The 14,317-nt window shown below is 48.2% G+C and overlaps 5 protein-coding genes across 5 annotated transcripts; 3 read left to right on the plus strand and 2 right to left on the minus strand.

Annotated features, from left to right (window-relative positions):
* Nucleotides 1–3,962: 3,962 nt before the first annotated feature.
* Nucleotides 3,963–4,265, minus strand: N7489_005423 (uncharacterized protein; the record flags this gene model as incomplete). The annotated part of the gene is made up of 1 exon (XM_056711175.1): nucleotides 3,963–4,265. One exon carries the CDS (start codon nucleotides 4,263–4,265, stop codon nucleotides 3,963–3,965), a length of 303 nt encoding a protein of 100 aa, XP_056569596.1.
* A 2,888-nt stretch (nucleotides 4,266–7,153) lies between these two features.
* N7489_005424 (uncharacterized protein) lies at nucleotides 7,154–7,465 on the plus strand (the record flags this gene model as incomplete). Its single annotated transcript, XM_056711176.1, has 2 exons — nucleotides 7,154–7,301; nucleotides 7,431–7,465. 2 exons carry the CDS (start codon nucleotides 7,154–7,156, stop codon nucleotides 7,463–7,465), a joined length of 183 nt encoding a protein of 60 aa, XP_056569597.1.
* Nucleotides 7,466–9,720: 2,255 nt separating this feature from the next.
* Nucleotides 9,721–11,477, plus strand: mdm12 (ERMES complex subunit MDM12; the record flags this gene model as incomplete). The annotated part of the gene is made up of 3 exons (XM_056711177.1): nucleotides 9,721–10,961; nucleotides 11,185–11,259; nucleotides 11,315–11,477. 3 exons carry the CDS (start codon nucleotides 9,721–9,723, stop codon nucleotides 11,475–11,477), a joined length of 1,479 nt encoding a protein of 492 aa, XP_056569598.1.
* Nucleotides 11,478–11,747: 270 nt separating this feature from the next.
* N7489_005426 (putative BAP31 domain protein) lies at nucleotides 11,748–12,666 on the minus strand (the record flags this gene model as incomplete). The annotated part of the gene is made up of 4 exons (XM_056711178.1): nucleotides 11,748–12,138; nucleotides 12,194–12,297; nucleotides 12,355–12,489; nucleotides 12,646–12,666. 4 exons carry the CDS (start codon nucleotides 12,664–12,666, stop codon nucleotides 11,748–11,750), a joined length of 651 nt encoding a protein of 216 aa, XP_056569599.1.
* Nucleotides 12,667–13,465: 799 nt separating this feature from the next.
* N7489_005427 (M24 family metallopeptidase) lies at nucleotides 13,466–14,170 on the plus strand (the record flags this gene model as incomplete). Its single annotated transcript, XM_056711179.1, has 1 exon — nucleotides 13,466–14,170. One exon carries the CDS (start codon nucleotides 13,466–13,468, stop codon nucleotides 14,168–14,170), a length of 705 nt encoding a protein of 234 aa, XP_056569600.1.
* Nucleotides 14,171–14,317: the final 147 nt, after the last annotated feature.

The following is a 14,317-nucleotide window of genomic DNA, read 5'->3' on the forward strand; positions in this document are numbered from 1 at the left end:
TAAAAGTACACATATTCCAGTCTACTCCAGTTCTATAGCATATTTACCCCAGAAGGAGGTTCTTCCCTAAGTAGCGTCCCTCCTACGTTTTGTTCCGGGTAGTCCACGTTTCTTTAGCAATTTTGATCGGACTTTAGCCATTTGTCGGCACCTTAGGTGTATATTGTATGATGCGTCTCACAATGGTATGATGCAAGTGTAACAACCTTGTCTCGATTCGTTGATTGTGTGATCGAAGGTAGATGGTGCAGGTGTCCTGTTTTTCTGACTGCATCCAGGTCTTATTCGATAACCCTGGGGATTATCATAGGCCAAAACAGGCCGTGTCATGGATTATATTATCCCCGCACCACTTTTATTAGGTCACGATGACAGCGTCGTACGCTGTAGTTCTAGATCGACTGTCAGATTCAGGCTGATATAAGGGACACAGCCCGAATACCAACAGTACCCCGCTTATCTCGACTTTTTCCGCCAGAGACAGTAGCTAAAAATAGCATCTTACTTGCCAAGATGCACAATACGGGATAACTGAGAATAAATATCACGATCAATGCAATACAGAGTACCTATAAAGTATGTTCCAAATCACATCATAATTCCTAAGCTGACTAGTCTATATAGTGACCTAAGCCAACTCAGAACTTCCAAGTTTCCATGTCCCTTAAATACTCCGAGAATGCTAATAGATATACACAGTTTTTGAGTTCCTACCCTAGGCGCTAATGAATACTGTCATTATTTCCAAGGTTAACCCAACCCAGTGCACCGTAAGAGATAAGCCCTTGTCCTTGGGTTTATTTACGAGAACCGTGCAAAGACCATAACACAGCGATTCCAGCTCCGATAAGTCCACAATATATGTAGATCAAGACCGCCTCACGCTCAGATTCTAGATACCGGCAGTCGAATCATCCAAGACACCACAGGCCAGCATATAGTCAAAGTCACTATTTAAGACCGCATGACCTTTACTGACACCTGATCCATAGACAATGGATTCGAGCTCTCATTTACAAGGCATCTCGCCAGTATACTATCGCTCTTTATGTTGAGTTTCCCCTAGACTTGGTGTATCGGCCTACATCATGATCTGAAGTAATGAAGCAGTATCGCCTAATGGCGTTGCTAATTTACCGGATAATCATACCGATATGGTTTTTTTTTTGCTAAAACATTGTCAGTGCTATTGGTGAGTATGTGTAAAAGGTGCAATGGTTGTTTAAGAATATCACGACTATTCCGGTATTTGCAAGGGAAATGGGTCGCTCTATGCCTATAGACTTATGAGCAATGATATATATCGATACAATTTGCTCTTTGCAATATTCCAAAGTCCATGGTCAGTTAGGGAGAACCCATAGATAGAAGCACTCTAGAATACTGTATAGACGAAAGATAGATGCTGGCACATCTCTATTGTCCTTTATTCGACGTGCCCTTCCAATCTTTAGCCGATAGAGAAAATAACAGACATGAATCAAGAGCCAAGATATTAAATACATCTCCCTTCGAAAGGTTGCTTCAAACCCACATTGTCTGTCTTGCTGATTCGGGCAATCTGCCGTGAACGGGCACTAACATGACTATTTATGCTACAATGCGACACTTGGGAATAGTAGTAAGATACCTGGGGCAATTTTGATTCCGACCCGAAGTTGTATCCAACTCTTAAGGGCTTATCGTCAACCTTACGTCTTATGTGTTTGGATTCTATGTCTGCAGCGACGCAGTTGCTTGGGGGACTCCGGAAAGATCTTTCAGAGGTGGAAGACGAGTCCAATTATTATATCCTTTCCGTTGAGTGGCAAGCATATCTGGGAGGGGCGGTGCAGAGTGGTGTTACTATTGCCAGGGTGCTGTTTCTGTAGTATCTAAATGACGGAAATCTTGTAGCTTGCAATGTGGCGGGCAATCTTGGAAGTATGCAGTTAGACCAGCTTTTTCATTGCGCCGAATTTTGGGACTAATAAAGAGAGAGATTAATATGGTCTCGTTGGGAACTTGATCTCCTGTAAAGAGGAATACAACCGAGGTTTATTGTGAGCGGTCAACCTTCATGCATGGTAAGGCCTGAGTCATGTCCCTTTTGTGCATGTGGGTGTGATTCGTTTGCAGAGATATTGTCTAGAGGAATGTATAGTGGGATGGCAAGGTGATGAAGCCTTATCTAGAGGTGGAGGCTTAACGAGGTTGGAATGTGCCTCATTCGAGGGTTAAGCATTTTGGTAAGGAATAAGCTAATGAGGGAGTCGCGATTAAGAAGTGATCATAATTAGGAATGACGCCCTAAGCGTCCCAACTACTATGTGGTTGGTAAGAAGGATTGCGAGGAGGATGTCGTTACCACGAAATGAGTGGACATGCCTGCCAGACTCCTGGCGCCAATGGTCTGTTCGATGCTCAAATTGAGTTAGAACACATAGCAATACTGGCTCTGGACGATGGCAAGAGAAGTACATTGGGAAGTTGCTCTTAATCTTATGTGAGGCTGGCAAGCAAATAAAAATGAACACAATGGCGTCGGGCTATATCTTGTGACACACAAGACGGAGGAACGCAATTATCGCCCGTTTCCCAAGACTCAATGGTCTGGCACTAAATATAATGAACGGATAATATCTTGACAAGCTAAAGTGTGACAGCTCCTAAGCAAGTTCAAAATAAAGTCCACGTAGCCCGCACAAGGGCTCGCTTACAAGGCATATTAAGGAGAAAAAAGGTTATCAAAAGAAAAGTACATGGTAACACAGATCTATTACTCACAGAACCAGCCATATTCGCAATCGACCGGTGAGAACCTTAGTGCTAGCCCAAGCCCTAAGTACCTAGAGAGACACGGAGTACCTATTTCTGGGCAGCCCGGAATCCGAAAACCGACTCGGCTAATTCTCCTTTCACAGAGTCCATCTCACATACCATATGTCATGTGGTTGCAATTAGTGGGTCTTATTGGACACGAGGAGTTTAAAGTACATCACCCAAAACTATCGATAGAGTAGTTAACTAGTTGACTAGGCTAAATAGTGCGCGTTAACGCCCAGATTCTTCACCGAGAAACGTGTGGGGAAGTAAATAATAAGCAGATGAGGGGTAAGGGGGAATGAAGTGGCTGTCTCACCGGAGAAACATAAGGGGGTGGGAAATCCAGCTGGCAATTGTGGACCTAGATGATTTGCGATATGAACAAGCCAATCCAATCAATGAAAGGATCAACGTGTAAAGAGAGAAAACAGAAGAAAACAAAACAATTGTAAACTGATAAGCTGTCGCAGTAAGATTGGCAACAGGGGGGCTTGGCAGGATTCACAATGCCCAAAAATAGGTGCTGCTTGTGTGTATACACATCCACGACGTACAATGGGCACTGTTGCCTGGTCGTGGAACATGGTCCGCGATAACCGTCAATCCCTGCCCTCCCGGCCAAGGCGGGAGCATCAGAATGCACAAGGCTTGGCGGAAAATCATCATCTTGGCAAAACTTGGCAAGAATTTAGGAGTCTCCCTCGCGTCCGGCGGGGTGGGGATTCCTCTACGGAGTACGGAGTACTAACACAACCTGTGTTTTGATCAGGTGGGCTATGCAATGTGCACAATTTGGTGGCAAAAGTGGAGTGGGAAAAAGTCATGCAAACGGTTTAGAGTCTTGTTCTGATTGCTAGCTTGCCGAATGGGGCTATACGTATGCTTCCCAGAAGCGAAAGACATAATAATGTAAACAAATTTGGAATAAAAGGCTGATGATTTGAAAACGCCAAAAAGAAACACCCCTATTGATTTTCCTGCCCTATCCCATGATGGGGTGGTCCCAGACCTCCCGATTGGAGTCGCTCAATTGACGAAGATTGCAAAAGGAAAAAAGGAAAGGAAACAAATGGTAAGCTCAATGATGCGTCGGTTGCTGTGATGGTAATATATCTTGGAATATAGATGAGAAAAAGAAGATCGAAGTGACTAGGCGCCTAGTGCTGCTTCTTGCCATGACCAAGGTAGAGGAAACCACTCGGAAGGGTGGCGGTCAGGTCATTGAGGGAGACTGAAGAGTTGGTAGAAATGGAGCTATTGGTGCGAGCACGGTTGGCAGGAGCCAACACAGGCATTTCCTCAATTGAGCTGTTCTCAATCTGGGGCTGGTCTTCCCAGACGCGGGGATCCGGGCCAGATTCAGTGGGAGACAAGACGAGGAACTTGTTGGCGGGGTCGTAGGGGCCAGACTCAGTGGCAGAGAGGACCAAGAAACGGTGGGTGGGAGTGTAAGTGTACATTCTGAGGGAACTTTTTGAAGGCTTCGTGTGTGGGAGTGACTCGGTTAAAGACGGGATCTTTGGAGTATGGAGGAGAAGGTTGTAGACGGATTGTTTTGGATGAAAGTGGGAAATCTCAGGGAATTTCGACCTCACTTATATAGTCCAGACCGGGATAAGCCAAGAGGGACCCTGGAGAATGAGGGGCATGCTGTATCAATGAAAACTAAGCCCGAAACACGCCGATCCAACGCATCCAGCACATCATATCTGGGCCGGGGGTACGGAGTAGTGGATACGCGGTCATGCAGATAAGCCACTCCCCGCCAGTATCACCCATTAAATCCCATAAAGGAAAATCCCAAACATGCTGGAGAGCTTCACATGTCTTGGCTGAAAAAGGGGGATCAAAGCCAAGAGCTCACTATTGACCGACTATCACCCTTTCTTTTTTCCTAAATGCTTCTACTTCGCTTCTCTTGGCGCTGGCATTGTCGCACCAGAGTCTGGGCGGCTGACAGTCATTCCCAGCGGTCATGAAAAATATGTTGACTTGGCAAATTAAGCCCTGTGTCATCGCGCAATATGCTTTGCCTAGAGAGACCCGTTGCCAGCCGAAACTCAAGGACCTCGGAAGATCAACAGCCAGGATGAGGGGCAAATATACGAAAACTCATGGCTTTCACAGGCTTCCGTATGCATCCACAGCTACGCGGTATGAGTGTTAATAATGGTTTCGGGTGGGAAAGACTTACCTATTCCGAGTTGTTTCGTCGATAGTTCTCTTCGCCAATCATTCTAACCGCTGCATGGGCGCTAGGACCACCCGTTATGCTGGGATATTTGATCTCCCCGGCCTTTCTCTTAGGGACCCGAGAACGCACATTTCACTCCCTTTTAGGGGAAAAAGACACGAAAGTGACATCATCTTCCAGATTTCCCCAGAATCGAGAATTGGGAATTGAGATCTTGTTAACCGAAGCTGTCTATGTACTCCGTAGATTCGGGTAATTATCACCCCGGGACATCACTAAGCATGTGAGAAGCAGATTGTTTCAAACTGATCTGCTGGGTAATTTCTGAACAGATAGGAATTGAAATTGAAATTGAAAATTGAAAAATTTGTTTCCAAGGTTCCTTCCTAAGTTTATTTAACCTTGAAGTTGAACCTTGGGAACACTTATCACGTGGTAGGACTCCCATGCAGCATAATCCAAACGTTAATGAAGTAATTTGTGTTTCTATTCTTTCCCTTCTCTGCAATATCTGAAAAACGCAAACCAACAGCGGCAAAGTAGACTGCTCAGCGACTGGCCTCGACCTGTCGATTGCGTTGCTGTGCCTTGCCGCCACTAGCTTCGCGCGTCTCTACTCGCCCGGAGTTAATATCCCGAGTGGGCCGGCGCATCAGCAAGGGGAGAGCCTCAGTCGAATCCATATGAACGCTACTGTGCCTTGGCTGAGGAACTTGGTGCTTGTCGCCTAGAATTAACGCTCTAGAATTAATTGATAGGCCAACGTTGAATTCTTTTTATCCTGGGCCCTGCAGCAAGATCGCGCTAGATTCGACAAAGAACGCCTTATGGCCAATATCGACTCGGCCAACACCGACCAAACTATACCACAGCACGTCTGACTTTCTTGGCTTCGGAATCGCTCTTATCCTCTACTCGCTTAACCACAATTTTATTTTTTCAAAAAGGCCTTGTCACTGTGCAGTATTTCGCATTTTAATCGCGCAGAACTTGCGGCTATCACCAACTGCGCCATAGAAATGAGCCTTATTCGCCTACATTCACAAGTCGAGGCCTATTGCAACAGAGTCAGTGAAGTCATCTCCTGCCTTGTCGAGACTGACTTGGTGTGCAATTTTGCTTGGAGCACCGCCTTCTTTGAATTTCGGTTGGTTCCCGATGCTTCTTTCAGCGGTCTGCCTATCTAGCCCTGCGGTACATCATGAAGGTCCAGAGCCGAGACTCTTTGGGTCGTATGCGGGGACTACAGTTCTTGGGAGTCACATTGAGTATCCCAACAACAGAATCTAAGAAGAGTCATCCAAATTTCACCGGCATTATTCAATTAGGCACATCTCCTGCGCCGCCTACAGTTAGGTACACACATCATGAGAAAGCTGTGGCAGGTGCCTTTCTCCCAGTATAAGCCATGCCTTTAAGGTAAGCTATCAGGATCATAGAGGTTTGTCAGACAGGGTGAACTATGTTCCTGACCCACGCTTCCGCCGCAGCACTGGCCCTATGAGGTGTCATCCGGAGAGGGTCACTGTTGGCGCCCAGGACGTGAGCCCTAACACTGGCTGCAGCGCTTTTAGAGTGATGTCAAGTGTTCCCTACAGCCTGCGGGCGTTGGAACTTGCAACGATAGTCATGCTTAGGGTTCGGTGGCCTTGACCAACCCCTGCTGCTCGCGAACCCCATGTCAATAACCGTGACTCTTCCCGGGGGCACACCACGCTCCAGCGGCCCACCTACCACAAACGCTGCTTTTTGTTGGTGGAAGCATATTTCCTAGATATGGCGCATGTGTATACAATTTTCGTGCCCTCCATAACCTTCTTTTTGACTGCGCAACAAGTGACCACCAAGTCACTGCCTGCATACGGCGCATCTGGCTGGGTGATTTACAGCGCTTGTAGGGGAACGGAAGGACCGAACCCTTTTTGCGACTCTTGATGGTGTGTTCTCTTTCCCTTTCTATTCAGTTGCGCAGTTAATTCACTTCTCTTGATGTGGCCATCAAATGCTATAAAGCCTGGCATTGATCCCGTTCTTGCTTCTCATCACAGCAAACAACATCTAGAGTTGAAGACTCCTTCGAAACCCAGTAATCTTCAATCAGCATCACCTGCTTCTGAATCCTCTGCAACTTGACTTCTTCGCTCGACCCTCAATATGTGTTCCATCTACATCTTTGAATACGCCTGCGGCTGCAAGTACCAAGAAGAGGGCGTGGTCCCTTGTGTTAAACAAGGAACTCCTGAGTGTAAGGGCGTGAAGGAGCAGCCTCGTGCACGATCTGGCTTCCGGTGCCCTCGTCACGGTGGTTAAAATGACCGCGGATGTGAGTTGCATCCTTTATATCGCGACAGCCGCCGCTTGCATAGGGCTTGGCTAACAAAACACTATAGGCACTCGATTACTCGATTGCTCGATTACTCGGGGGCTTGAGGCCGTCCATCGCTATGTCCTGCGATCCTTGATTGATTGGCGCCCCCGCCCTGTTTGTGTCTGCTCCAAGATAGAAGAAAATAACACTGTATCACATCTGCTATTTGGGAGCAATCTCATTTGTTGCCTTGCATCGGTTATTCTGGGACCTGGGCGACAGTTTCCTATGTCTGGAATTCCGCGATCTCTTTTTGGCTTTTTTCTGACCTTTTTTTTTCCTGTGATTATTTTGCCTGTGGTTCTCCCTGTTGATCGTTTATCTACGCGTGCGCGGATCTTCCTCTCCTTAGACAATATGGTCTCGTGGACAAGCTGAGAGACCACAGAGTTTGGTATTTAATACGCAATATATCATGTTGCCTTGATTTAAGATATTTTTACTTCTTATTTTCCCACTCCAGTTTCATTTCAATGGCTGATGCAAGCGGATTCCAATATAAAACGGCAGTATCAAGCAGAAAGAAAATATGTCCAGCTTTGTAGAACTTCATTGGCATACAACAGTACATTGCCCTCAACGGTCTATTACCCTACGCGTTTCTCGATAAGTCCCCTCTGTCTTGATCTACTGAGTTGTAGTTAATGTATGTGTTTCTGTTGGCGGCCGACGTGTATTCATATTATCTATAAGCCAACGCCATAGCAGGCGGAAGCAGTTCTCTTCGCGTCATACCATATTTATTCACTGTCGTCCAGATATAAATTCAGTTGATCTACCTCGAAGATCCTCGGCATCCCGCATTTTCACGAACCCAACACAACCAGTAAGGCACATCTCCCCTGTTGGTGGCAAGGGAATTTGTTGGATTATACGACCAATACCGGAGCCCGGAAATACCCCTGCGGGGTGGCGATAGGAGGGAAAAGAGCGTGCAAGATGGGGGCCAAAGCTGGGGATGGCGCACGTTCCGCGATGCTTATCTGTTTGTAGAAAAGTAGACGGAAACGAAGAGTTCAAACAGTCCAAAGTGTTGTGGGTGTTTGGAACTTAGAAACACTCTCGTCAGAAGGGGATGGTGGCCCTCTTTAACGCATTGCAGGACCTTCTCTTGGCCTCTCAGAAAAACAAGACTGTCATGGGGATCTAGCGAGGATGTGACGTTACTGTCGGTAAAGTCGGACATGCGTAAATTCCCTATTGGCGAGAATGGGCTTTGACCACGTTGTCCATACGCGAGTCATGTCATGCATTCTGTGGTGTCGATCGAGCACTGGATGGTAGGAATGAATGCCCTCAAGAACCAGTCACGTCAGAGCTATAAGGGTAAAGGCGCATGGAAATTGGTTCCATCCTCTGATCGTAGGACACGAAGTCGAATCAAGCCCAGCATACAAAAGGAGGCACAGCCCCCCGAACAGGTGGGAGGTTCGGGATCTGCAGGCTGGTCAGTATGTTTTAGGACATGCTAATGACATTAGACGCGGCTGCGATCCCAAGGTACAAGGTAAGCGATAGGCTGCACAGACACCTCGTGGATTGCACTAGTCCCGCATATAATTTGTATCAGCTGATTACTTTTTAGTGTTGAATCGACCAATATCCATCCTAGGTTCGTTGGTTTGTCGATACGTAGTTGTCAGTTTCTTGTCACATCCCTTCAAAGAGTAGATACTCGCGTCGGGGGGGCTGCGATCGTGTCGTCCCTTACTCATCATATCATATCAAACCGGGTCGATGTGGGGGAAATCAAAAGATTCGATCGAGAGTTCGCGGCAAAATACCCAAACAGGGCTCACCCCATGCCGCGCAGACCACGTCAAAGCTCATTCGTCGGCCAATCCGCATCTTTGTCGGCACTGTGCTTGGCTAAATCCAGCGAAACAGGTTGGAGATATGATTTGGGCCTGAGATCAAGAGTGACCAGATGGAATCTTAGTTCCCGGAGTCCGGCAATCTGTACCGAAGTGACGTTCCGATTCATACCTTGGTCAGGTGAAGACCATTCTTGCATTGGCTTCTAAAGCCTCAAGACGGTTGCGAAGTCTCCTACATTAGGTGGAAAGAACAGCGATCGTTTGCCGTCACACTATTCAATACGTCAAAAGCAAGACTGCCCTGGAGAAAAAGCAACATATATTAGTAAACGCATATCACATGGATATTGCATAATGAAGCATTGGATTGCCCAGCAGTTTGTCAATTACAGCCTCATAATAGTCCGTAGTTCTTGTCGATGGATGCGCCAACTGGCAGGGATGTCATCATGTGTATCACGTGGTGATACCGTCACAGGCTCCCCAACTTCTGTTTCCCAGCAAGAAGCATCAAGAGCTATAACATTGCATATGTGATGTCAATCGAAGTTGACTGGGCAGCTGCCACCTCTGGGCCGGACGGGGAAGCCCTGGCAGAGCGAATCCGGTCGTTCGTACATGACAAATTCCAGGAGATCACGCTTCCGCGCTTTATTCGTTCGGTCCAGGTCCACTCCTTCGATTTCGGGACCATCGCCCCAGATCTCGAGGTAAAAGACATATGCGAACCGTTCGCAGATTTCTACGAGGAAGAAGACGACGATGCCGACACCTCCGTCGCCTCAGAGGAGCTCGGACATGAGCTCCACGAATCTCCGTACGAAGACGACATGACCTACAATCCAACTGCGCATAACCTCCATAGTTTCAGTCACCATCCATACCCCGGCGAAGGCTTCCAGCCATCTGCGCTTCGATCCCCACTAGGCGATCACCTCAACCCGCATTTCATGCCACGCGCCAGTACACCTGGGATCCCCGGCGGTACATCAACATTAGGATACCACATGCGTTCCCTGGGCGGTCTATCAGGCACTCAGACACCCCTTGCCGCCGTAGCGGGTGGCACTTCTTTTGCGAGCGGATGGTCAGATTCAGGTATGGGTGTCGGGCCCAGGTCCCAAGCAGCCCGCCCTGCTGGACCACACCACCTCGCGGAACCAGACCTGGATACCACCAACTCCACCTCCAGACCCTCGACTGCAAACACACTCCCCTCCCATCCTTCCCTTGGCCACTCCGGCAGCAGCGGGTCAAACCCGCATACCAGCGACCCCACCGACGCGCCTCAGCCCTCAATAGAGACATCAGACGACCCCGCCGCCGAGGGTCACTCGCTCCCCATCCCGCCGCGCATGCGTGAACGTCGCCCAGAGGACTTCCAGGTGCTCTGCCATGCGAAGTATGCTGGAGACGTGCGCATGTCCCTGACAGCGGAGATCCTGCTTGACTACCCGATGCCTAGCTTCGTGGGGCTGCCGTTGAAATTGAATGTTACGGGCATCACGTTTGACGGAGTTGCCGTTGTTGCATATATCCGCAAGCGAGTGCATTTCTGTTTCCTTTCTGCGGAGGACGCGGATGCCCTACTTGGATCTGAACAGTCTCAGGGTAGTCAAAATCCCAGTGATGATGGTCGGCCTCGGTCCGGGGGCGATCAGAAGGACAAGGAACTGAAGCGGCAGGGTGGGCTATTGCAGGAGATCCGGGTGGATAGTGAGATTGGTCGCAAGGAAGATGGGAAGCAGGTATTGAAGAATGTTGGGAAGGTCGAGCGGTTCGTACTCGCGCAAGTTCGAAGGATCTTTGAGGAGGAGCTTGTATATCCTAGCTTTTGGACATTCCTGGTTTGAATATTCGAATCACGCGATCCAGCCGTAGTCGGCTGGTTTCTTGTACTATGTAAATTCACGAATAAATTACGATCCCTAGACATGACAATTCTTGCTCCGGACCTTAGCTTTTTATACACTGAGCACCCGGACACTTGCGGTTACCAGGCCTCACACCGTGAACCGCGTGTACCGTGTGCAGCAGGAACTGTCGGCCTTCACTAAGGACGGTCCCGGCATGGGGTAAGTAGCCAATCCTCAGATATTCTAACGAAATTTCTAACCATTGTTATAACAGAGCCGCCCACCTCGGTACCGACCGCATGGAGGTCCAAGCCCGCAAGTTCTACTCGCAACATATCAACCATTGGTACGGATGGGTAAGATTGATTGAATATGATAAGTGCTATAGAATCAGCATTATGGGATCCCACCGAAAAATCTTAAAAGATATCTGCTAGTACATGGAAAGGAGTGCAGCGATAAGAGAACTCCTACCAACTGTATTCCACATTCCCCTCTACATAACAGTAGAGTCCACATTGAGAAAGGTAGTTATGCACAAAGCTTAGTCCAGAATGTGTCGAGTGATTTTGTTGCCGAAAGGGTCCCAAGTCCCTGAAGCGGACGAGCCCTTAACCCAAAGCAAAGGCAAAAGGTGCACAAGTGAAAGTTCATCAAAGCTTGGACTTCGACATTTTGAGTCAAGCCGAATCGGATAGTGCAACCCTTTACAGGTCTTTCTTGTCTTTCTTCTCGTTCTTCTCGCCTTTTTCGTTGGAAATCTGGTCACCCAGATTGTGGTACTCGCGAGTCAGACCCTCGCACTGCTTCTTAAGAGTCTCAATATCCCGGTCCTTAGACTCAATGATCTCCTTAAGACGACCGATCTCGCCGACTGAGCCAGCCTCCGCGACACGGGCAGAGTCCTTTCCACCGGCCTTCTTGTCCCCCTCGAAGAGACGGACGCGGTCCTCAAGACGGAGGGTCTCGAGGATCATGGTATAGGTACGGTTGAGGATCAGGGAGAGGAACAGAGTGAATCCACAGAGATACATGTTGCGCTGCGAGTAGAACTTGCGGGCTTGGACCTCCATACGGTCGGTACCGAGGTGGGCGGCTCTATTATAACAATGGTTAGAAATTTCGTTAGAATATCTGAGGATTGGCTACTTACCCCATGCCGGGACCGTCCTTAGTGAAGGCCGACAGTTCCTGCTGCACACGGTACACGCGGTTCACGGAGTCGATGAACAAAATGAGGATGAAGATGAAGGTAATCTGGAGGCCAATTTAGTAGTATGAACGGAAATTTGGTGTCTCAAATTGGCAATATACCTTCAATCCATATTGCAGCTTGGCGATGATCGGGCTCTCGGAGATGAAGGCAAACAGCTTGCGCTTAATGGTGTGGGGAAGAGGGATGACGAGGGCCAAGAATACGGCCATCTCGAACACCAGGAGGAGGAACACCTATATAAGAGAACTGCGTTAGTCCATCGATAGGCGCAGGATCTGGAGATATGATGTTGGCAGCTTGGGCTGGATGGACAGTTTCAGGCACCAGGCTGCAGCGATCCTTGAGCAGCACCACAAGAAACAACTTTGGAAGGAGCTCGTCAGACTTACAAGGGAGTAGTAGAGAGTCATTGTGCCGTGTACTATCAACCAAGCGACACTTTAAAATCGAGTTTCTGGCCTAATCAAAAGGGGCGGGGTCACAAGAGCTTCGTGAGGATAGCTTAGGGGGTAAGGTAAATAAATGCGAGATGCAGCAATTCTGTAGTGAACAAGCACAAACACAGAAAGACTAAAGTAAGAGAGATTCCTTGGACCAAATAGTTGAGGCAATTGAAGGTCGGGGAAATCAAAAGACGAGGTGGTCTTATGGGGGAAGTTTTTCAGGTTCGGAGGAAGACGTCATGGCCTCGGAGGGTCTGCACGTGATGCTGTCATCAACCCTAATCAGCCCTGGAGATTCCCCAGATCTCCCTAGGTATTGACTTCGTTCCTTTAGACAATTGACTTGGGTATGTAAGCTAAAGCTTGAATTGATTGTAATTCTCTAGACTCTACCAGCATGTTCGATCGATAATAATATTCTTGCTATGTATAACACTACAGTCTAGTATATGTCGTCATCACCCGTGGACGGGATCTACATTGTATAACTGATAATGCAATTATCAGCATAATACAGTTATCGTTTCTCCAAATATTACACTTCTCGGCCAAATAGAGCAGAGTAATATGCAATTATGTACATCGTATTCGGTGAGTTACCGGGAAAGGATTCCCCGAGTGGGGAAGTTTCGGCTACTGCATGGGCTAGCCTGGTAAGCTGTGAGCTGTCGGTAGTCGAGAGGGGAGTTGATATGTGGCCCTATAGTTACATGCTCGTAATTGAATCCCCTCAACGTTAACTGTTTTTCCATTTCCTCTCAAAGGCATGGCGCACGACAATCTGAGCACCGAAGAGATCGAAAGAGCATCCCTGCTTCGAAGCGCCCAAGACAAGGCCGTTGCTCTCTTCGAGGAGATCGAACGCAATTTGATCCGACCAGGAATCACCGAAAAGACTCTAAATGCAGAAATATACCAACTAGGTCTCGATCGCCATGGTATCAAGACCCACTGGCACAAACGAGTCATCCGCAGTGGACCAAACACCTTAAGCCCGTTCAGCGATAACCCTCCGGACCGTGTCATCCAGCCTGATGATATCCTTGTTGTTGACCTGGGGCCGGTCTTTGAAGCCTGGGAAGCCGACTTTGGGCGCACTTTCATCCTAGGAAATGACCCAAATAAGCAGAAGCTGCGGGATGCCCTCGAACCGATCTGGAATACAGTCAAGGCAAGATATCGCGAAAACCCAGATATGTCGGGCGATGAGCTATACAATGTGTCCTGCCAGGTTGCGAAACAAGAGGGCTGGGATTTCGGCGCGGATATTGCGGGCCATCTGGTTGGGTCGTTCCCTCATGAACGCATTCCGCGGGATAGAGTCTCCCTCTATATCGCCAAGGGCAATAATGACTCGATGGGCCTGCCAGGCCGTGACGGGTTCAAGCGTCATTGGATTCTGGAAATTCATCTTCATGATCGTGCACGCGGATTTGGTGGTTTCTACGAGCAACTTCTGACGGTCGATTAGACTTTTGACGGTGGCCACATACTATGTCTCGCTGATTGCTTCCCCTTCGCGTATGCGATCTGCTTGATGCGGCGAAAATAGTTCACCAAGGCCTTCTTCTAACACCTGAAAGAATTGAGCGCCTTGCTAAGACATCCAGAAAATGCA

The sequence above is a fragment of the Penicillium chrysogenum genome (genome assembly GCF_028827035.1).
Source record: "Penicillium chrysogenum strain IBT 35668 chromosome Unknown utg000002l_segment0_segment0, whole genome shotgun sequence".
In the NCBI taxonomy this organism is placed as follows: Eukaryota; Fungi; Ascomycota; class Eurotiomycetes; order Eurotiales; family Aspergillaceae; genus Penicillium; species Penicillium chrysogenum.